Source organism: Semicossyphus pulcher, unplaced genomic scaffold (genome assembly GCF_022749685.1).
Source record: "Semicossyphus pulcher isolate SPU_LCO1_2020_fin unplaced genomic scaffold, fSemPul1.0.p SCAF_12, whole genome shotgun sequence".
Lineage (NCBI taxonomy): Eukaryota > Metazoa > Chordata > Actinopteri > Labriformes > Labridae > Semicossyphus > Semicossyphus pulcher.
In genome coordinates this window covers 5,355,663-5,378,747 of record NW_027211626.1, presented here as the reverse complement: position 1 = coordinate 5,378,747, position 23,085 = coordinate 5,355,663, and the positions used below count along the sequence as shown (strand labels likewise).

At 41.7% G+C, this 23,085-nt stretch overlaps 1 protein-coding gene across 1 annotated transcript in view; it reads right to left on the bottom strand.

Annotated features, from left to right (window-relative positions):
* dst (dystonin) overlaps positions 1–23,085 on the bottom strand; it is a 106,775-nt gene that overhangs the window by 61,553 nt on the left and 22,137 nt on the right. Inside the window, exons 5-33 of the mRNA XM_069659031.1 lie at positions 20,452–20,529; positions 18,584–18,676; positions 11,422–11,588; positions 11,211–11,323; positions 10,930–11,036; positions 10,713–10,832; positions 10,302–10,397; positions 10,081–10,208; positions 7,230–7,323; positions 6,978–7,132; positions 6,421–6,889; positions 6,199–6,327; positions 5,958–6,035; positions 5,715–5,876; positions 4,473–4,577; positions 4,198–4,293; positions 3,986–4,111; positions 3,740–3,892; positions 3,485–3,639; positions 3,234–3,360; positions 2,937–3,120; positions 2,100–2,257; positions 1,835–2,013; positions 1,603–1,741; positions 1,322–1,515; positions 1,073–1,235; positions 903–986; positions 653–760; positions 460–558 (exon numbers count right to left, since the gene is read on the bottom strand). Coding sequence (XP_069515132.1) covers positions 460–558; positions 653–760; positions 903–986; positions 1,073–1,235; positions 1,322–1,515; positions 1,603–1,741; positions 1,835–2,013; positions 2,100–2,257; positions 2,937–3,120; positions 3,234–3,360; positions 3,485–3,639; positions 3,740–3,892; positions 3,986–4,111; positions 4,198–4,293; positions 4,473–4,577; positions 5,715–5,876; positions 5,958–6,035; positions 6,199–6,327; positions 6,421–6,889; positions 6,978–7,132; positions 7,230–7,323; positions 10,081–10,208; positions 10,302–10,397; positions 10,713–10,832; positions 10,930–11,036; positions 11,211–11,323; positions 11,422–11,588; positions 18,584–18,676; positions 20,452–20,529 — 4,059 coding nt within the window. The remainder of the gene's footprint in view (positions 1–459; positions 559–652; positions 761–902; positions 987–1,072; positions 1,236–1,321; positions 1,516–1,602; positions 1,742–1,834; positions 2,014–2,099; positions 2,258–2,936; positions 3,121–3,233; positions 3,361–3,484; positions 3,640–3,739; positions 3,893–3,985; positions 4,112–4,197; positions 4,294–4,472; positions 4,578–5,714; positions 5,877–5,957; positions 6,036–6,198; positions 6,328–6,420; positions 6,890–6,977; positions 7,133–7,229; positions 7,324–10,080; positions 10,209–10,301; positions 10,398–10,712; positions 10,833–10,929; positions 11,037–11,210; positions 11,324–11,421; positions 11,589–18,583; positions 18,677–20,451; positions 20,530–23,085) is intronic.

Below are 23,085 nucleotides of genomic sequence, written 5' to 3'. Positions count from 1 at the left end.
AACACTACACAAACTCCTGGAGAGGTGGTATTTCTTGTCGATATGAGAAAGACTTTCTGTCGAAGAATAAAAAGTCTCTCTTCTCCCAGCAGCTCACTGTCACCAGCAACAGGTAGAACTGTTCATGCAGACATGCACGTCCTTTGCTTCTTTTGCACAATGAAGCAAAGGTCTCTGCTCACGATGAGCTGAACACACACTATAACAGACAGGACCCTCGGAGGAAGTCAAGACCTCATGGCAGATAAGGAACAGGAAGACATCTGTGTTTGTAACGTCAATATTTTACGATTCAGAGCTTCTTCGTGAGGCAGTGAATTATGTTGATGAAAAACAGAAGATCTAAAAACTATGCAAGAAAAGAAGGTAAAGCTAAAATGTAAGTTGAAGCATCCACGTAGCCCCCGAAGCTGCTGTAAAAGTAGAAAGCCAGCACGTATTTAAACATCGATTTCTCACCTCATCGTCTTCAGTCCTTTTCAGTGTTTCACTGGCGAACTTCACATACTGTGTCATCAGCGTCACAAGAGCAGTGTAGCGGGTTCGGAGATCCATGAACTGTGTGAAATTTAATAAAGGAAACAGGTATGTGACTTAAATGTCGTTTACACAGAGCGTAAATCTCCTGTCTTAAATACAATCATAACTTTACCTCCTGCTGGATGGCATCAGAAGAGCTCTGCATCCTCCGTTTCTTGAGAGGGGACTTGTGTTGGGAGTCAACCATCGCTCTGAAGGTCATCAGCTGAAGTTCATAATCCTACAAAAAATGTAAGGTTGTTTTTTATGTTTCAACACGAGCAATTTACTGTCAAGACACACTTGCCTTAAAGTATCTGGATTGGAAATGACATCATGCTTATTTGGTATACTACAAAAACAACGACAAACGTAGGACAAACCTTAACTGAAGACGAGTACTGCTCTGAGTACTTCTGACACTCATCGATTCTGCCCTGTTTTTGTTCAATTTCAGCAACAAGGACCTAAAACACACAGATAATTGAAATATATATTAAACATCCATATAAATGCATACTCTCTTATTGTGAAGAATAAGATTCTCGCCTACCTTCTGTTTGTTTAACAGCTCAGCCAGCGCCTTGCTGTCTTCAGGTTTGTTTTCTTGGGCCTTCATCTGCTCTGCCTCCATTTCTCTCGCCCATTCATCAAGATTACTGAACGAGTCTTTGTAGTGTTTCAGAGATTTGCCGATACCTTCCAGGTCCCGAAGCCTGAAATGTAATGGTTAATGTGAATAAGAAATATATCCAAACACTTACGTCCAAATAAATTCCTTCGAAACGTAACGAACTCTAACCTGCTGTCGATCTGGGAGTGAATGTTCTGCCATCTCTCGCTCAGCTGATCAGCTTTCTCCTTGTGCCAGTCGAGGTCAAAGTCACGCTCGTTATGTGCCTTAAACATGCGGTCACTGATGACTCGTGCTTTCTGCAGCTCGTCCTCCATGTCATGGAACACCTCCTGCTTTTCATCAATCTCCGACCGCCACAGCTATAAACAGAGGGGGGAATGAGTACTTAAGAAACACTAAAAACGCTAACTGATGTTGGTGAAATGATGAATCCAAATGTGTATTACCTTAAGTGTTGAAATGACTGTCTCAATGGACTTGATGTCAGAGTTCATAGCGTCTTCCTCATACAGTTTGGATTCGTAGGCCTTAACAAGCGCCTCTGCGCTCTGGCTGTGCTTCACCACTAAGCTCACTGTTTTCAGTCTGCAGAATAAATTGAATTCAGTTTAATGCATTTATCTATCTAGTAAAAATATCTGAATGCGACTGTTATAGACGAGGAAGGCAGTGTCTTACTTGTCCATATAAATGGAGGACATGGAGTGCACTTGGCTCATGCTCTGAACAAGCACGGTGAGTTCAGAGGAAAGCTTTGGCACAGAAGGAGAACCTGCAGCCTGTCTGATGAACAGCTCACACTTCTCCTTCATGACGTCAAGGTCCTCCTTCAATTTATTCAGCTCTGCTGTCTTATTCTGCAGCGAAACGTAGAAAATCATGATTAAAATAACAATGAGGGCATGGACTTTGCTAATTCACATGATTATTTATAGATAAGTACCTCGTGTTCATTGATCCGCTGCAGACTCTGGTCCAGGTCGTCCCTCTCCAGCGGTGTGCGGAGCTGCCTGATCAGGTGTTCTTCATGAGCCTCTAGATGCATGCGGAAGTTGCGTATTTCCGAGATGTAATGGTTGTACACAGACTCCTCGTGTTCCTCTGTATAATGAGAACAAATAATCCCGTGAGGACATTAAACATGTTTGAGTTTCAAACTGTGACAAAAAGCTTTTTTATTTAAAATAAAATAATGTTTGCTTCCATTTAAAAACCACAATATTTGATGGCCAATACAACATAATAAAACAAAAGGAGTGTCTAGCACACATTTCATACATGAAGGAGCAGCACACAGGTGCACCTCTAGGTGTCATCATTGTCACAAGTGGGACCTGTGCAATGCATCTAACTTAATGGCACTTTGTGTACGGCTGAAATTAAGTCAAACACAAATTAGAAAGATGTTTTGGAAAAGGTGAGAATTTAAAGGAGGAGATTATTTAAGGGACTGTGTATAAACATCGAAGTGTCCCGGTTAACATAAACAGAACATCTGTATCTAATATCACAACACAAGAGTGTTTTTCCTCCAGTCATTCCACCCTATTTGAAATCCATAACTGCACATTGACAACATCTCAGCGTTTGCTTTTCATTCACAGCAAAGCAACCATCCTTAGCAACTCTTCCTAATTCAGTAACAAACAACCAAATTCCACAAGGTATTAACTAAAGCCTTAGACGGCTTAGACAGCCATGTGTTTCCCTCGCGATATTTTGTTCAGTTTGCACCAGCCGTTCCTTGTTGTGAGGGACGGGAAAGGAATCTGGGTCTTGCCTCGTTCTGCAGATCTGAGCAGTTCCTGGTAGTACTCCTTGCAGGCCACGACGTCTCTCTCTAGCTGGGCGCAGTCTGCCACTGTGAATACCTCGGACTCCTCGCTGTCTTCTAGGAACTCGTCGAAGTGGGACTGCAGGTTGCTCAAGACCTGCTGGTGCTCACCTGGTAACATGGTCTTAATCTGTAGTGGGGAGAGACATAAAAGTGGAAGTAAGACAACATTTCATCAAAACAGAGGCGGATTATTATAAATGATTATCAGCTGGGGTTTAAAAGTGTAGAATTCAAACGTACTGAGGCCACGTTCCAGTTGCGGATGGCTCGTATATCAGCCATTAGATAATGCCACGACACCACACTCTTCATGTTGATGTGGGAGTGGTGCCACAGTGCCAGGACGTTCTGATACAACTGCTCAGTTCTGCAGGAAAAAAAACAAGGGACATAAATAATCAATGCCAGCAAGGTCAGTTCACCAGAGCTTCTGCATTTCAAGTAAAGAATAAACTTCATTTTGAAGGATATTCCAGACACTGGCATCTCACCTTGTAGCCATATCACCAGCCTCCTTGTTGGGCGGAGGCACAGTGAAACAGACAGAGGGCACCATGGCTTCATTCCCTGCTGGGTTGATGACTTTCCACTTTGCCCGGTGTGAGTTATTGGCCAGCACGCACTCATCATCTTTATAAATAGTAATCTGAAAGAGTTGTGATAAAAACGAAGCCACTGATTTACTTAAAACTGTTGGAATACACTGAGATAAAATGTGATATATGGAGAAAAGAACGTCTGTGTACCTCTATCTGTCGATAATCACAGATGGCCTTCACAGGGATGGAGGATCTCACAGGGCTCTCAGGGTTCCTCGGCCTGAGCTGCACAATATTCTTGGCCCTGCCCACCAACCCGGCTACAGTGCTGCGGTACTGAAGAAGCTGCTCTTTCTCATCCTGAGGACACACCCGAACAAAAGATAAAGATGTTTAATGTATTTATATTTGCAACAACCTCCACAAGCACAATTCGCTCTTGTAATGGTTTACCATGGACTCCTGAAGGAGATCCTCCAGTCTGTGTAAGCTGGTAGTTCGATCACAGCTGTATTTTCTTTGAATGGCTTCTTGCAGGCTCCTAAGGTAGTCTATGGACTCTTTGGCATCACTGAAAAACTACACAGGGGGGAAAAAAAGAGATATTAGATGTAACAAACATGCACTTTGCTGTATTGACTGAGAAAAAACAGCCAGCAGCTAACCTCAAAATAAACAGCATTCTCTTTGAGGTGTTGTTCTACGCATGAGCAGAGCTGTAAAATCCAGCTCCATTGAGTCTGCATGGCGGCTCTGTATGCCTGGAAGACAAACCAAAACAATTTACAGCATAATAGCTGGAAAATTACAAGATTAAAAGTGCTTTCAATAATTGTGGGAGCTGAATGCAGGGTGGAGACACGGATGCTGTCCAAAATTCTGAATCCAACAATACTGACCGCAGAACTAAGCGTACAGGACAAAAGGTTGCACGGCTTACTTCAATCGTGAGCCTGGCGGGGTGGTTCTTGAGCATTAGGCGTTCCGCCTTGTCTTGCACGGACTTGATCACTTCCTCCTTTTCATCCAGCTCCCTCATCAAGTCCTGTGGGAAGAGATTAAAGTTTATAACTCTGGCATCCAGTTGTGGCAAAGGACCAGTTACAGCATCATCTCAAACTATAACTAAACTATATCCTTTCTCACTGCGCTGAGTGTGAGGTTAATCAGTGGGGCTACAACACTCAAATAACCTCGCTGAGATTATATTCACATAAGATAGAAATGTTAGCTATTTAAACCATTTTTTATTTATTTTAGCTTCTTGTTTAACTCAGAGTTGTGTCTCTAATGATTGACAAGACCAGCTGTAATATTCAAGCTTTAAAATATACCACTTTAACCTCAGCAGAGGCTCCAATCACTCTAAAAGAACCTAATCCTCTAAAACCACCTGGTCCAGATAATTAAGAGCCTATCTTATTTAAACTTGCATTGCAACCCTTGTGTCATATATTTAATATTATCTTATGATCAAATCAAACAGGGTTGGCCTTTACTTTTAAATACCTAGGATTTTATATTGATGAGCAATTTTTAGGCACATATAGTACCTGTATGTGTTAGTAAGAAATAAAGATATAACTATCGTTGACTATAACTAAATTGAGCTTTCAAATAAAACAGAAACTACTTCAATCTTATTGATTATGGTGATGTCTTGGTGATGTAATTGGACCCCATTGTATTTTATACAACAGTGAATTGGTCTACTTTAAAAACACACCGTCTCAGACATCGGTATCCTTTTCAGAACAAAGCCATTCTGGGCAAAACTCCCACCTACTTATCCTCTCTTAATCTGTAAGGATTCAAATTACATCCTTCATTCTCTGGATATTGTGCAACTTGCTGATCCCAAAGTCTGAACCTTTATTTGGAAGGAAAGCTTTTCGGGTTTCCTGCATCTATTGTCTCGAACAATCAACAACAATGTGATCATTTAACTGTGTGTGTGTCTGCTTGTATATTGTTTTGGGCCAGGTCTCCCTTGTTCAAAAGGATCTCTGATTTGAATGGGACACACCTGGTTAAACAAAAAATCTGCTGTTCTGTAGCCAAACCTAAACATCTAAAAGAACCTTCTGAAGAAGCCCTTATTATTCTGTCTGCATGGAGGATTATGCAAATCAAGTTGCAGTTAAATAAAATACTTTTTAACCTAAAAAAAAAAAAAACTTACAGCATGGTAATCTCTTTTCTTTGAGATGTTGCTGTTGCGATCGCTCCAGTCAAAGGCGACCTCCTCCTCCTCCTTCTCGTTCAGCCAGATGAGCTCCCGAGTCGCCTTGGACACAAAGTCATGCAGGCTTTCCAGGTGGGTTTGTCGCTCTCTTGAACAGCTCTGAAATGAACAGACATGAAGTTAAACTTAAAAACTCACATTTTCTATTACAGCTGTTGATAGATTACATAGATGACTTACCAATAGCCTTTCGTACTGCTTTTCTAGTTTGTTCAGTTTGTCTGAATAAGTTAGTTTCAGGGGTATGGTCATCTGAATCTGAGAAAACAAAACACATTTTAACTTTGAATTTTCTTAAAGTTTCTTTAAAGGAAACAAATTCAGACAGAGGAGTTAGAGCAGGCGGCTGTAGCTCCATTTCAGACTAACATTCAAGTGTTAGAGTTTTAATGATTAGAGAGAGAAGCTCCAAAACACTTACCTCACTCAGTTTGGCATCTTTCAGACTCATCTGAAATTCTTCGATGGCTCTGTGTACGCTCTTGTGGTTATCTAAATGTGTTTCCACACTTGGCAAATCAGATCCCCACTCTGAACGATCCAGCTGCAACTTTAAATAAAAGAAACACACACATTCACTTATTTTAACTGTGTACAATAAAAAGTTTAACACATTAAAAACAAACTGATGCTGATTACTCACCTGCATCTCTTCCACCCAGTTCAGGAGGTCCTGCACAAATTTCATGTTGACCTCCTCTTCTGACATGTTGGGGTCTGCCAGCGAGGATTTCAGTAAAGGCTTGCGGATCTGCATGTGTTTCAGTTGCCTGAGGCTGCCTGGGTCCATGCCGCCACCGCTCCCCATGTAGCTCTGGACTGAAGAAGGCTGCAGACCGGGGGTCAAGGCGGGTGTCAAGGACGGGGACAGGCACGGTGTAAGGCTAGAGGTGAATGTGGATCCAGGGGTGCCTAACCCCCCTGGAGTGAGTGCAGGAGTAAGGGCTGGTGTCAGGCTTGTGTTGATGTTCTGCGAGAAGCCAGAATTGAGGCTCTGTGTGATGCCGGAGATCATCATTTTGGTTTGTTCTGTTGTTAGCGTGCGACCTTGGCTGTACACGGAAGAACACTCGGCTCTCATGACAAGGAGGTCGTCCCGGAGTTTAGATACCCTGTGTTCAAAACAGAACAACAATATGAGATGTCTTAATGGAGTAGAACATCCAGTGTGTTATATTTGCAAGAGGATATTCTTTGTACCTTTGAACAAGTTGATCTGCAAAGGGGAATTTCCCATCCAGAAGAATTTGGATGTCCACCACTTGTTGTCTGAGGATATTCTCACACTCCAGGAGGTAGCCGGCAATCTCAGCCTCATTTAGGAACTGGATACCAGACTCGAGACGTTTTGCATCCTTAGCAAAGGAATAACAAAGAGATGCAAAACTCAAGACAAAAAAAAAACACACTGCATTTTACTTTAAATCAAACAGATTTAGCAGAAAAACTTACAGACTGCAGGGCGGTTCTTGCCAGAGCCAGTTTGTCCTCTCCGTTAACACAGTCCCTCTGGACCCTGTTTGCAATCTGCTGCAACATCTCAAGCCTACAAAAACACAAATATTAAATTGTTAGTGAGCACACAAAAACAAAAACAAAACAAAAGCAAAGCACACTGTCACTTCACCTGGATCCAAAGGCAATGTTGTTATTGAGAAAGACTGAGCTGTTAATTTGTAACGGCTCAGTGATGATGGTGTCATTGGAGCACAAACTGTTGTAGCTGCTGTTGCTAACAGATGAGATTCCACTCAAATAAGCCATCTTCCTTTACATGCTAAACCACTGCTGCCGCTCTGAGCCACTCAAACTACCGCTGTTACATTACTCCTCCTAACCATCCATCTGGAAGCACCCCAGCCTCGCCCTAACCTTGACAGTTTGACTGCGAGCGCTTGCAGACCTGAATGGGGCGACTTTCACCTTGCTCTTATTTATAGTTCCACAGCCAGGTGAGGAGCGTGTAGAATAAATCCCACCCTGAAATAATTTGCTGCCCTCAGGGGACAAAAATTAAAGAGCAGGTTGAGACAGTACGCCTTTATACAAGCTGAGACAGTACAAAGCACTGGCTTTCTGCTGTAATGGCTTTTTGTGCCAGTTTTCACCACACCCAGCTTCAATGCTGTAAATATGCTGTGTTTACGGGGGAGATGGTAAACCTGTCTCATTGTAAACTGAGTCCCGAAGATGACATTTGATGTTCTTTGGAAATAAGATCCACGCTGCAAACAAACATTGGAAACAGAGCGCCAGATTGAGCTCAGAAACTTGACTGAGCTTGCCAAAAGAGCGCAGTCACTGTAACAAATCAGAAAATATCTTCACTGAAGCATGATATGACATTAGATTCACATATTTTTAATCTTAGCATTTTCAAACTTTGGTCTTTTTGAAGAAACAAGACAAAAGCTTCTTCATGATTTTGTTCCTGCAGACCATGAAAGCTCTTCTATTGTGAAAGATCCTTTTGTTTTACTGATTCTGCAAATCACTTGATCCTCTGTTCAAGCAGAACAAAAGCCCTTTTTCAGTTGCAAACAGTACACCTGAGATGCAGTAAATCTGATTAATATAACAATTAAAATTGTGCATAACAATGCTCGGGAAATGCTAATGTGTGCAAGTGTGCAAAGGTTAAGTCAGGGGATTTCCACTTTAATTTGGAAAATCAAACTCAGACACTGACGCCCAGTGTTTGGTTTCATTGTGGGCCTGCAACATGATGCTGGAGCACCCCACCTGCACCGATCTCAGAAATGTTAAGCTGACTCATGTAGCATAGCTGCTAGTTTATCCATACACAGTATCAAAAGCTTTTGACATGGAAAAGAAGCAGATATCCACATTACTTTAAATCTCTGAATGTTGCCCCAAGCAATTACTCATCTTGTCATTTCAGCATCAGCTAAGTGTCTCTTGAATAATATTTTAGTAAATATTAAATTCCAAAGAGACAGAGCGCAATACATCATATTCTGTAACCACGCCTACCTGAGGGGGAAAAAAATCGGCACCGCTATATGAAGCCAAGTGCTGAAACGTTAACAAACCACATGGCCCAGCCAAAATATAAGCATATCAGAGAAGTGTTTTAGCGCCCATGATTTTTTTTAAAAGTACAACGACAACTTCAATATTGTTGGTTTGTCTCAGAGTCCCTTCAGTTTACTAGTTTAGCATCCTTACACACAGGCTTGGGAAGTAACGGAATACAAGTAACGGCGTTATAGGATACAAAAAAAAGGCAACTGTATCCTGTTACACATACAGAAAAAAAAAGATACATTTATTAAAAATGTTGATTACAAGCAGGATTACAATTTTAAAATGCATTGCATACCAAAGATGCTCTGTAACATCTGGCGTCTCATTTCTAAACCGTCCGTCTGACCGTCTCTGATGATACCATGCACCTGCGCTCACACGTTAACGACACTTCACTACACACAAGTCTCACAACACCGCTCCTCAAAAGGGCTATCAACAGTCTATAGTTGCCATGGCAACTGTGGTGAAAAAAATGCTTTCACTGGGTGCAAATTTCACCATCGTTTTGTCTTCAAAGGAGAGAACGGGAGCAACATCGCAGTACAGTACAAATCATGCCTTCCAGCTGTGAAAAAGCTGTCATCATCCGAGGACTCGACATCTTATTTAAAGACACATTTACAGGTAAGACCAACCGCCCACAGAATCCCAGTTTAAAATGTTCGTCTTCTCCTGCTACTGAAAAATTGTTTGTGACTCTGGCGATGGCCGCGGCCGGGGTGGTGTGGGTAAAAACACAAGCCCCAGACTGGAAGAAGTTTATGGCAGTTTACTTGAAGTTTGAGTGTGAAGTAGTGTGAACAGCAGACTTCACAAAGTACATTTAAATGCACATAATGGCTTTTCATTTAAACGGGTATTACAAAAGTATTGACATTTCTTTTCTCTTGTCTTTATTTGCAGATTTAGTATTGAAGTCATCCAAAAGTAACTGAAAGTAATCAGTTACTTTAAAGTTGTGATACTTGGATTATGTCACTGATTACATTAATTTAACAGGTAATTAGTAACTGTATCAGAATACATTTTTAAAGTAACCCTCAAACCCTGCTTACATACAGCAGCTTTCAGGCAAATGACTTATGTTTGCTAGGAGACAAAAGTGACGTGAAGAGACTTAAATCAATCCAAAGTCATCGGAGAGCCATGATTTGTTTTCCCCTATGAGGGGGGCGGGAATTAGATGTGATCTGTCTCTATTATATTGAGCCAAGCAAGACAGAGTACTAATATCCTCAGTGCTCGCACATACCTTTCAACCTCAGGCCTCAGGCTCTTCTCTCTCTCCAGCATGGCAACAATTAATTTACCCCATTCCTTCTCCACATCGTTGGGATGATGACCCTGGGGTAAATGAATACGTCCAAACTCGATCCACATCTGTCAAACATACCACAAAGACAGAATTGTTACTAATATGGTGAGTAAGACTGCAAACACGGAGACAGGAGCTTTTCTGTTTTGTTTTTGTACCTCAAGCATTTTATAGAGATTCTTGATTTTAGTCTTGTCGTTCTCTTTCAGCGGGATTTCGTGTTCTTTAAACTGCAGATACTGTGTATAAAGTGCCTGCAAAAGAAAGGACAGATATTAACCAGGAGGAATGTCTCTAAGCATGTGCCCATACTTTCCCCTCGTCTTTGTATGAACTGCATTAAAATACTTAAAAGCTATTGATTCCTGCAGCAAATGGACGCTGCAGCTCTCTCACATCCTTCAATATCACTTTAAGTCTCGGTTACAGCAGACAGGCGCTGCGCAGAGGCTATTTGAGGCAGATAATTATCCTTCTTCTAACCGACGCTATATGCAGATACCAAGCACTGTGCTCGATGAGAAAAGCTGGGGCTCAACTTGTATAATAATGTTTAAAATCTCCAGTACCTTGAGTTCCACAGGGTTGTTGGGGAATGATCTGTCTGACATTATGGCCACATTGTGTTTGATCCACTGGCTGAGGTATTTGATCATGTTCTGGTACTCCACCCATTTGATATCAACATCCTGTTCAGAGAAAAGGCATCGTCATCATTAAAGCACTCAGTCAGCACTGTCGTTTGGACTAGGTGGAGCTACCGGTGGATCGGTGCCATCAACTCACATTAGGACTGACTCCATCAACACCATCAGGTACTTTGGGGAAGGCGTCATACAGCGTTGAGACGTAAGTGATGACCGATTTCTCATCAGGAGACTGAACGTCTACATCTGATGGGAAAAGTAAATACTAAAGGTCAGAAATGCAACGCATGATACGATCTTTACTCAGAGGAATTACTCCTCAAGCCAAAATCCATGTGTCACTCTGCATGATTTACAGCACAAAGTTAAAGGGAGGGTTTTTTGAGTAAAATCAAACACCACAGTGTGTAAGGAGCTCACCCTCAGGGTCCAAGAGTCTTGCAACCCCGAGCTGTTCAGCCACACCAAACGCCTGCTCTAAATTTGACCTGTTGTTCTGTGTCGACACGCGGCTCATGTCCACCATGTCTGGCCTGCAAAAGAGAGAAAGAGAGATCAGTAAAGAAAGAAAGAGGGCAGAAACAGTGGGCAATAGCTTTACTCTTCTGCAGCCCCTCCTGTGTGACAGTACCTGTATTTATGAATGATGGCGTTGAATAGCCTCCCGTCCCTCCAGGACGTTGTAAAGTTGTCACATCGTACTCCGACATAGCCCTCTGTTGTCTGCTTGGACCAGAGCAGAAGCCTCTCCTTGGCTGTCATGTCCTCGGACTCCCCTGTCACGTGGATCTCCGAGATCTGTTAGAAAAAATACAAACACTGATATTAAACGTAGAGTTGTGGTTAAGAGACGAAGAAAATGTAACCTGTGAATAACATGTGAGAATAAGCCTTGCAATAAATGGTAAATGGACTGTACTTATATAGCACTTCCGACCGTTCAAGGTGCTTTACACTACATGTCAGCATTCACCCTTTCATACACACATTCACAAACTAATTTAATGCCATACAAGCCTACTGATAAGCCGATCATTCACAAACAGATACACGCCACAGGCGATGCCTCCAAGAGCAACGTGAGGTTCTCGCCCACGGATACTTCGACATGTAGACAGGAGTTGCATGTAACAGCAACACCTTAAAATCAACTGTAACTGTAAATATCACAACAACCAACTGAAACACTGCTCCATTTAATCAAGACTTCAAAAGACTTCTCTGTATTTATTGAGAAGAAAAAAGTGAGATAAAAAAAGGTGCATGTCATTTAATAAGTGTGAATGAGGTGTAAATTGGCAACTGAAGTGTCGTCATCTTGATGGTTTGTGATTAACAGCTCTGTTTGCACATAAAACAGAGAAAATGTCAGCAGGTCACAAGAGCGAGATACACTTGTGTAATAAATTACCCAACACTTTACAGAAGGGTGAACTGTTGATTAGGAAGACGTCAAACAAAGGCTCCTCAGTGTTGTTTGCACACTGGGTTTGAAACACATTTATGAACCATTGACAGCCACGCTACATCGGAAGTAGTCATGCCTTTGTACATTTCTTGTCCTGTTACTCAAACCATATGATGGAAGTAACATGTCTGGGATGGAAGGCGACAAATACATCTTGGATATCATTATAAGCTTAATCCAAAAGGTAACTGGACTCGGTTGAAGTTCTTAAAGATGTTGAAGAACTTGGACGGACAGAGCTAGAAACATAAGCCTCTGTAGGTCATCTCTAGCTCCTACCACCAGTCAGTTTAGAACTGAAGAAGCCTTTCGGATGAGAGCTGAAACGTCTTCAAGAACTTCAACCATTGGATTAAACGTCAAATTGCCATGACCTGGATGACTGAAAACCTTCACAGACATCGTGGATATCAATTTCTGTCAGAGTAGATTTTACAAGATTAACTTCAATCAATCAATCAATCTTGATTATTCCCCAAGGGTGGAATTTGGTTTGCAGCCAGGTGACAGGAGTCATAAAGAAACAGAAACCAAAGCAGCGATTACATACACACAACTCAGACAAGATTTACAAAGACATAATACAGACCAGCCGGTTTAGATTGTATTTATTTCCAACACCAGAAACCTGTCTGGTTAAATTATAAAAATGAATGACAGGAGTTAAATAGGCCCACCGCTGCTGAAACTAAAGTATATTTTTTTCACAGTATTTCCATCTTGAACCCTTAAACAGCAACTAGTGACTCAAACCTCTCAAACAAAGGATGATAGGGACAAGCCAGGATCCCGTCAGCATGAATGATAAAGCGCTTGATATTACTGGACACTTCATCAAGAGCGCTGAGTAAATAAATAAATGAAACAGCTTCAACAAGACTGCGATAAAACTGATTTATGATGGAAGCACAAATATAAAGCAATTTCCAAAGAAAGAAAACATTGTGCTTCCTAGAGCGTTGTGTAACAGTTGATGTTTCCTGACATGAACAATCACATAAAGATGTAGGAATGGCTGCTATCACTGTGATACAACAGCTTTTACTACAGCAACATGAACCTGTTCTTACTCCTGTTAATGACTGACAATCCCTGTGTCCCAGGCAGTGACACATTTTATACAAAGCCAGGAGTGTATTAACGAAGCAGAAGGAGACCCACAGTCACTCAGTAGGGAACGAGTGCACACTCGAGAATAAATACAACTTACTTTCACTGATGACCCACTGCCATCAAGTTCATATTACACCAAACCAACTTCTAATTAAGATAATCAATACGCTAACACACAAAACATTTTCAACACAACCAAAGCCCCAACGATGATGCTAACAAACAGGTCTTAAAGACTTATTTTAATCAAAAGAGCCCTTTTATTTTTGCTTGTGTACAAAGATATAACCGACTTTGTCAGTACTGATTGAGCTTTGTATGTCAGATGTCTATGTCAACATACGGCTTCGTCTCTACGTACCAATGACCACATGAATCTTTTAAGAATAGTTTCACGTAAATCTGATAATGCTGCCAAAGTTATTAATGCAAAATGGTGTGTATAGATGATGCCTATGGTGTTAGGGTCAAGATTTTGAACACAGACAGAGAGACACCAAAATAATGACATTATGCTCCACAAACAGGTTTCTGTGGTATAAAATTATGTGATGAGATAATTAGGTCAATTACGTCAACTCCTGCTGCTCTCAATAACTGCATTCTTTAGGCAGACTGTATGTTCACAACAGCGGTAACTTCCATGATTTAAAAACCTTGCAATGCTGAAGTCACTTTATACCCCAATAAACCCCCTTATTAGCCTTTCATGAATCACACCAGCACCGGTTATTAATAACACGTTCCACATTTACCTCGTGCTGCTTGGAAATACATTTGGCAGGAGTCGGAAGATGTTCTACGTAATCAGAGCAGGTGAGGGTCCTCCGTCTCCTCCTCCCGTGTGCCTGAGAGCCCCATATAATTTTGGCAAACGTTTCCTCGCTCCCAGGTCTGTCATTACCCTTCAGAGGCCGCAGCATGTGCTCCACTGCTCCGAAGCTAACAGCCCTCCTTAGCTGCCGTTGCAGCAGCTTCTTTACAAGCAGACCATCTTTAGCTGAGGCACCTCTGGAGGTTGTGTTTACACATCGAAGCTTTCCTTCCACAGCGGGCCGGCTTCTGACGGTTTGCTCTGTGGAAAACCTTCCCGACCTGTAAGGTACCCTCTTGCTATAAGATTGATTACAGGGATCTCTGAGGATTAAAACCGGCACCTCTCCGACATAAACACCCCTGCTGATGCTTTCCTGCCTGGATAAGGGTCTCTCCACCTGTGGCAGTTTTTCCAGCTCTGCATGGGATTCCTTTGAGCTCCCATCTGGGCTATCTTGAGGCTCTTCACTAATGCAGATGGCCCTGCTTCTAAGAGCCTCAATTTGAGGACTCCTGAAAGATTCACCAAGCTGAAGGTCTGATTTCCTCTTCTTCCTTTGAAAATAGCGGCGACCTTTGAGCTCTCTAGAATCAGGATTCAATGGAGCTTTCTTGGGGTCAACATAGCATTCCTCTTTAGGGCCTCGAACACAGCCACAGATGTTTCCCATGGCTGAAAGTCAATCAGTCTCCTTTCCATCGACAGATATGAAGTCCCAACAGCGATCTGTTTTTAGGCAGAGTATCCAATGAGCTCGGCTTGATCTGACGAGCCACTATCCCACTTACGGGAAGCCATTTTCACAGCACACTCTAAGCACTAACAGACAACCCGGCAGCCAGACATACAGCTTACACTTCCCAGAGTTGACGATTTTCCCTTTCATTCACTCTCAGACTCACAGCTGAGAACTGGTCAGCCTCTCTCTCCCTCTCTCACTGCATTTCTCTCCTGCTAGCGTGCTCGCTCTTGGGTCTCTCCTCTCACACTGGAATCCTGTCTGACCTTTGAAACATTTCTCCGGCTTTGCTAATCCAGCACAAACACCATAAATGCACACACAGACAAGGCCCACGTGCTCCCGGCTCTCAGCTGGGGCGAGAATGAAAAAGACTTGTGGACAGACCTGTTTCTGGGCTGGCAGGTCTGCTTCGTCTACACAGTAAACATGTGCACGTCACAGCCGACTCCTAATATTTGTGTCAGTAATGAGGGTGAAGGAAGGACACGGTTTAAACTGCAAGTGGATCCCGCTGATAGCCACCTATTATGCTGTGAGAAATTTTGGCTCAGCAAGTTTGGCTGCATGAAGCAAACAGAGTCCCAGCCGGTCAGAAAGCCTTTGAAAACCAGGACAGCGCGGGTCAACGGGAGCGGCAGGAGCAGAGACAAATCCGAGCTGGACAACAAAGTGCTTTCACTTTGTCTATTAATCAAGCTACGTACAATGGCCGAGCCAGAGGTCGGGTTTAAGTCCAATGGTTTAAACAAACACTATTATCTGAGCAGATCACCACCGCCGCAGTTCACAACGGGGCAAATACTTTGGATACTCTGACCAGGAAGTGATTCACCCTATAAAGCCATTACAACATTAAGATCACATGGCCTAACAAGGTTGTGCTCAACAGTTTCAGGAGAATATATAAACACTTTAATTACACAGGCAAACCCAGAAAATAAGCAGCATGTGAAGAGTGAATGTAGTGTCACCTCTCAGCTCAACTAAAAATAACAGTGTGTCACTGTGAACGCCGATGAGGTTTCCCTGAAGGTCAAAGTCACCTGACAGCCAACACAGGTCAAACTACAGCGTACTGATTACTCAAGCTGCTCCACATGGCCAGGTCAAGTTATCAAATACTGGTATCTTTGGAGATTTAGATTAGATTTGTACATCACTTCAGCTTTGATGAATGAGTGAGTTACACACAGATAAAGTGAGAGTGCATCAGGGCAAAACAACACAACAAACAAGAAGCGCCTGATGACAGCACATTGCCACCAGCTACACTAAAATACACATCACATTGTAATGTTCTCAACATCACGCCTCAGGTGGAAATACAGTGTGAACACCTTTGTGAGAAACACAACCGCAGCCGCTTTGTGAAACTGAATCAACTTCTTATCTCCTCAGACTTGATCAAAGGATGGACGGTGTCTGAAACATCTTAACTAAACTCCAGGAGTGAAACCAGCAGCATGAGGTCAAGAGTTGAAATGCAAGATACACACCCTATCAGTACTCTCAATTTATATAAGCTAATTTTAAAAAATGAGCCTGCAGCCATAATAAAAGCATGTTTAGTATGTCCCCAAAACAACCTCTGTCCTTTAGCCAGGAACTGATCCTGTCATAGAAAAGCATGTTATATAAAAACAGAGCTGGGTTCATACATGTCCTTTAGCTGTCAGCCGTGCTTATATAAGTCAAAGGTGTGTACCATGGCTGACGATCAACCTTTTCTACTGAAGGGCTCTCTTATCCTCCGAAATCAAGAAGAAACAGGCCCATCGCTGCTGGATCGAATGCTCAGGGGCTTGCGTGTGACTGACAGCAGCAGGTGTTGGCATCCTCACAGACGCTACCTGTCAGCGCGTTTGAGTCCAGGCAAAATGATATGAACCACTTTTTCCTTCATCATTTCATTCAGCGCATTAGTGACACAAATGCATTCTTGTTCCAACATAGTATACTAACTTACTGCTGCACGTCTGAGAGGCCATAGCAAAGTTTCTGGACTAACAAATCAGTCATGCGTGGTGTGCCAAAGATATTAATAATCCAACTCAGGATGGCCACAGAGAGGGAGAGAAGGCGAGAGCGGGCGTGAGTGAGGCGTAGTATTTTGGAGAGATACTGTAAATACTTCAGTGGACACCTGGATACTCCTGGCATGTACACACAGAGCAAACCCACTTGACATAATTTATGTCTCTCCAGCAATAAAATGATGAGTATTCCCAAAGAGAACATTTCTGAGAACATTCAGGGAGAAATATAAACTCCCCCTGGAGCACACTCAAAGTTAAAAACCATTACAAATGTCCAAAGCTTTTTGGAAGTGTAACCGCACACTAATGCTTTGTTGTATTTGTTTGAGCACAAACAAGGAAATGCTGCAGATCTGATGAAAATGTGGATCAACTAGAATCTTGATGTAATTTTATAGGTTGCAAACAGAAAACAACTTTCAAGCCATCTCTGCCACATACTCAAACATAAACTTGTCATAAGTGCTTGCAAAGTCAGTTTCCATGTCTTAATTCATCCTTTGAAAACAGCTACCTCCTGTTAACTCATCAAGTTACAACTAAAGCAGAACCAAACATGAACTACACTGAGCCGGTTAAACACTGTTATAGTCTATGAGTAAGACAGCAGTCACACATCCAGCACAATGAACGCTGCACAGCTTTGACACCTTGTGGTCAAAAGTAAAAGATCAACTTTATGGGTGGGAACCAGAGACTGTATAAAAACATGGACAACAGGACAGCTCCCTTAAAGTGAAGCCAAAACATTTCCAGCGCCCCCTGCTGACTGGCTGCAGTATAGGTCATAAAGCCCACCTCCTCCATGTTAAGAGATGGGACATGAGTCAAACTATAAAATCAAAATACATTTTTCTCCAACATGGTCATTATAGTTAGTTCTTATCATGCTGATTTATGTCCAAGTGTGTTCATTAGTTATTTGATGCTGTAAAAAGGATGACTGACAGCTCTGTTGACCAATCCAGCTCCTGCAGCCGATCTGTTTGGATTAGCAGAGTGGAGGAGGAACGGCGAGAGGAGACGTCACTAAAACAATCCCTACAGTCATTGACGTTTCAATATCTGTGAACATCTGCTTCAGACCAACACAAAAAAAAAATGCCGGCGTGCAGGATCTTTGCTGTTTTTTCAGTAATTTAAGTGTGTGTTTTGATTAGCGGAAGTGGCTACAGCGGCTCCACGCGCAGATCTCTACTGCGCAACTCTGGCTTCATAGACGTCACCATTGCAAGATGGCAGCACCTGTCACAGGGGCTATTTTGGCATCAATTTTGTACAATGAGAGCAGATGGAGATGCGTCCATCTTCACATACAGTCAAACATTTCATTATATAGTGTTTAACATTATCCCGAAGCATTTTTCTTGCACTAAAAGACTTTGACTCAAAAGTAGCTCGGTCAAAAATCATCAAAACTTATAAAATATGCAAAACATGAACATCCAGTAAAGAGCAAAGATACATAAAAGTTTAACATTAACAGCCATCAGCGTGAACGTATCAGTTACATGCAGTACAAGGACATGAAAGTAAGAAACAATGCAGTATCCAGGTAATAAATCATCCCTATAACTTCTAAATGCATAATAATAAGACAAAAACAAGAACACTGACCTGAAAGTGCAGAATTATGGTCCAGATCAATCCCAGGGTCAGTTTTGGGTTACCGTCTGTGATGTCGTCGTTCCTGATATTTACAAGTTTGACCTGATGACAGGAAATACATCATTAACATACTGCATTTTTAAATGTTGAAACCTTTCTCTTAAGTTCCTTAATTACATGGTTCACTGTTACATTTATTTGGTGTGTTCATAAAATCCAACATATGAGTCTATTTTTACTCATAGTCTTTATTTACCACAAGGTGGCACAATACTCATTACATAAAGTCAGGGAACACTGTAACCGTATCCTGCTCTAAGGTGAAAATGACGGCTTGCTCCAGATTAAATGCTGTAAACAGTTTTATCTGCTGCATATCAGAGTATAAAATAATGTTGTTTTAGTTAATTCACAGTATGAATCAAAAGCAGGGCCCAAATAAACTCAATAAAGAAGCGCTTCCTTAATCCCACCAGTGCCAGCCTGATCATCTGTAATAATTGAAATCAATATGCTGCAGGGGGAGATTTAGGAGAGTCCAAACAGTGAGATCATTTTACATCTAATGACTTCAGAGGGTGCATGGTTGCGTCTGGTGGGTAAATATAGCCAAAACAATAAAACAACTCATTTGTGGCCCTCTATGAATCCTTTGTTTGGAGCCTTACGTCACATCTGGCTACGTCTCAGCCAGGCCGCGTTCCTCATCACATCCTGACTGAGACGGGGGGGGAGGGGAGGGCAATCAAAGCTCTTGGAAACCCCACTGATGCGATTTCCCCATCAGGGCTCCTTAAATGCTGCTGTTACGATTTGTGGCAGCTGAATTGTAATTCTTCATACAGAAAGGTGCCATGAGTCCAACAGTGTGTGATGTTGGGGAATGGGCTGTGTCTAAGTAATCACCACTGAGTGAGGCTGTCCCACTTCAATTATGTATTTCACAATATGATGTAACTCCCAGAATGTGCGGCTGCACACATAAACTAACACATGTATGTATACTAATCAGCTGTTACCATCTTTTATTTGCTATAATGAGCAAAGAGGGGGCATTCATAACTAATTATTTATAGATGAGCCCTGCTCTAAATCCATAAAGGGACAGATAGTGCAGAAAATGTTTTTTAGCGTAGACCTTGGAACATACCTTTACAAAAAAGCTTTTAGTCTGTGGTGTTATTTTATTTTTGTCATCAGAGACCAGCTCCTGTCATGTTTTAAGACATATAAAATGCTCTGCTTGGAATAATAAATTGTGTCTGATATGTTTTTCAGCAAAATATGTTTAATTGCCTTGTAAAAATTCCAAAGCATCTCCACCTTCTCCCTTATTAAAAATTCCTGAATCTGCATAAGCCCCGCCCACTATGCATATTTACAACCGCCACCTCCGTCACGAAAACAACCCACGTCACTGCCATCGTTTAGTGGCAACTTGTTGAAACTTGAAATGTAGTAATTAATAGGTGTAACGTTAATGTCAGTAGTCAGTTTGCAAAAATTACAACGACGGTTAGAGCTGGCTCGTGCACTGCCGAAGTGGTTGCCATAGGTTACACATAATGATATGCATAGCGTCACCCCGTCCATTAACGGGATTGGCTCCTTAGGTTTGTGATGTCTCAAACCTGCCAACCTGAAAACGTGTTGTTCAGCCTGTCCTTGGTACACTGCAGTTTAAAAGCAGACAGGCCCAGCCATGGAGATGACATGGAGATACTTAGAAGCTGGAGGGGGGGCTTTAATCTTGTTTGTCTGTCTGCTTTTATTATCCGTTTTTGTTAATCCAGCATCCTAAACCTAAAACTCAAATCTATTTCAGCCCTTCATCAAAAGTGTGCCAGAACAAAAATTGCACTTTGATTGGTCCTTACCTGCCGCCTCTTTAAATAATCCAGTGCTATTTGTACATTCTGGAGTCTGTGAAAGCGCATCCTCCCTCTTTCCCGAGGCTGTGGACATAAAGAGGGAAGAGGGGACATGTATCGTAATCAGGTTCCACTCAACATCAGAGGATGAATTTTGGATAATGATTAGTAGCGTGGAGGTCACAGGACATGCTTACCCTCTGATCAGGTGAGGTAAAGACTTAAAAGAACACACAAAAACTCTACCCACAACAAGAGAAGCTATTTCTGCAGGCCAGTTCAAAATCTGTGCATATGCAGAACATTTTCCACCATTTGCATCTCTTCAGATTTCAAACCAGGTAACCTTGCTAGTTAACACACTCAAACATAAACATAGAATATTTGGCTCACTGTGCTTAAGAGACTTAAATGATTTCAATTATAATAGGACAATGCTGCATTTTCAAGCAAGTATCTAATCTCTTGTGCATGTCTCACAGCATGAGGTAATGAAATGGAAAATGCATGGAAGCCGGGATGCAGCAGCGGCAGCAAAAACACTTGCTGCATTCAGCCATGTTTCTTAGCTGATAATATCTGAGAGATGAATCCAGCTCATCTCAATAGCAAAGCAACAACATTTTATAAACCCAACTCTCTCGGCTTCCGGTGGATCTCATTCAATTGCGAAGCCCTCTTGAGGTTTCAAAATAGCAATTACCCCAAAGCAGCAGATGAAAAATGTCCTGGCGCTCATGTTGGTGTGGAGCGCTTTGATTGTATGGCTCAATGATGGGCAAAGCTAGGGAAATGGATATAAAGACCCAAGCTTTGGAGCATATTGTGATTTACTTATTGTATATTTTAATACTTTTGCAAGATCAGTGTGCCAAATATAGTGCTATGTGTCTTTAGTTCTCACATGCATATTAAAAAGCATGAAGATGCCTTGGTCTTTATATCATTTCTCTGCATCCTCAGTGTCATCTGGTCATGTAACGCAAGATTTGATTATGTTTTTCTTGATCAAAAGAGGTGGTTTTGAGACACATAAGTTCTTAAAAGAAATCACAAATTGTGAAGAGAGAAATAATAGTGTATATGCAGATAGAAGAGCTATAATCTCTGCTAAAGCAATTCTGTAGGACTACAAAAAGACAGATCATACAGTGGGATTGTTTCTACATTCCTGTTAACTGGCCACAACACGCTCTTAATTAGTTTGTTAAAAGGGGGTGGGGTGGGGGGCAGGCCACACGTACCCCCTTATCATCATCATCCACCGTGTCTCCATCATGCTGCTCAACTGCACATGCTTCTGTCCCACTCACCAACCGCAATGTCTTCAGAAAATCACGCTCCCTTGGCTTATCACCGAAAAGGCAACACATGGGGGAAGAAAGGAAGACATGGACACACATGGCGGCCAAATCAAAGGAAGGTAGACAATGGACAGAAACGAATCAAAGAGTGGAGAACAGGGGAGGAGGAAAATAGAAAGGAAACAGGATGTAAACAGAAAACAGATAGCTACTTAGAGGATGAAAGTTAGTTACACTGAAGAGGGGGTAACAGCTGGGGCTCCTTGCACAGGAATACATGCAGTTTAAAGTTCAGCATGATAACATTATGGAACTCAGGGCTGCACAAAGGCTTTAGAAAGAATGACATGAAATAATACTGCAAATAGACTGCTGGATAACATGCAGCACTGCTGCTGTCTAAGGCCAGAGTACTACAGCTGCAAACACTGTGCAGCCATGTGCTGTTTTTATTTCAACATAAACAAAGTTTAAAAGGGCTTAAACTGGTAAACCAAGGCCACAAACGTACAGAGTCTTTTTTGGTTGAACTAACTTATCATTTGGATACTGTTTTCTAAAAAATGAACAATAACACTTTATTTAAACCATTTTATATTATCTGTTTGTTTTTGTTCTCTACTGTATTTTATTTTGTAATAGACCACAGCATTCCTATGGTCATGCTTAATGTTATGGTCAGCTCTTGCTTAGGTAAAAGAGTAATCTCTTGCAAAACATGGTAAGTGTGATCTTGAGGTGTTCCACAAGGTAGTTGCTTAGGCCCACTTTAATTTTCTATTTTTACATTTTCTTTTACACATCTAGTTAAAAATGCCGAAGTAGTTCTGTATGCTGATAACTCAACTTTGTTCAGTGCTTCACCAACATCAGTGAAACTTTGCCTGAACTAAATGTTTTATACATGTTCTTGCTGGTGTCTGTTTTCATTATTACTGGTATTTGAAACAGGTATAACAGAAGTGAGAAGTGAGATTTTGCTGTCTTTTGCTGTTTAATTGGTACTATGTGACAAAATGTTGCTGTTTTTATCCTTCTTGCTTGTGTTTGGACCCCAGAATAACTAGCGAATAATTTTGTGGGAACTAATGGGAGTCACCATTAAGAGGAAGAAAAAGGAAACGTAACCTTTGGCAGTTAGTGTGTTATGGCCGGCAAGTTAGCAAGTTGAACTTTGTTAATGACTGATTAATGGCTGCCAAGAAATTGCTGCAAAACTCTATCCAGATAACTTCTTCTACTTGCTGGCTATTCCTTGAAATGCTTTCATTGTGTGGACTAAAAGACAACATTTTGTGGGCGATCAAGATATTTAACATTCCACTGTGTCACAAGG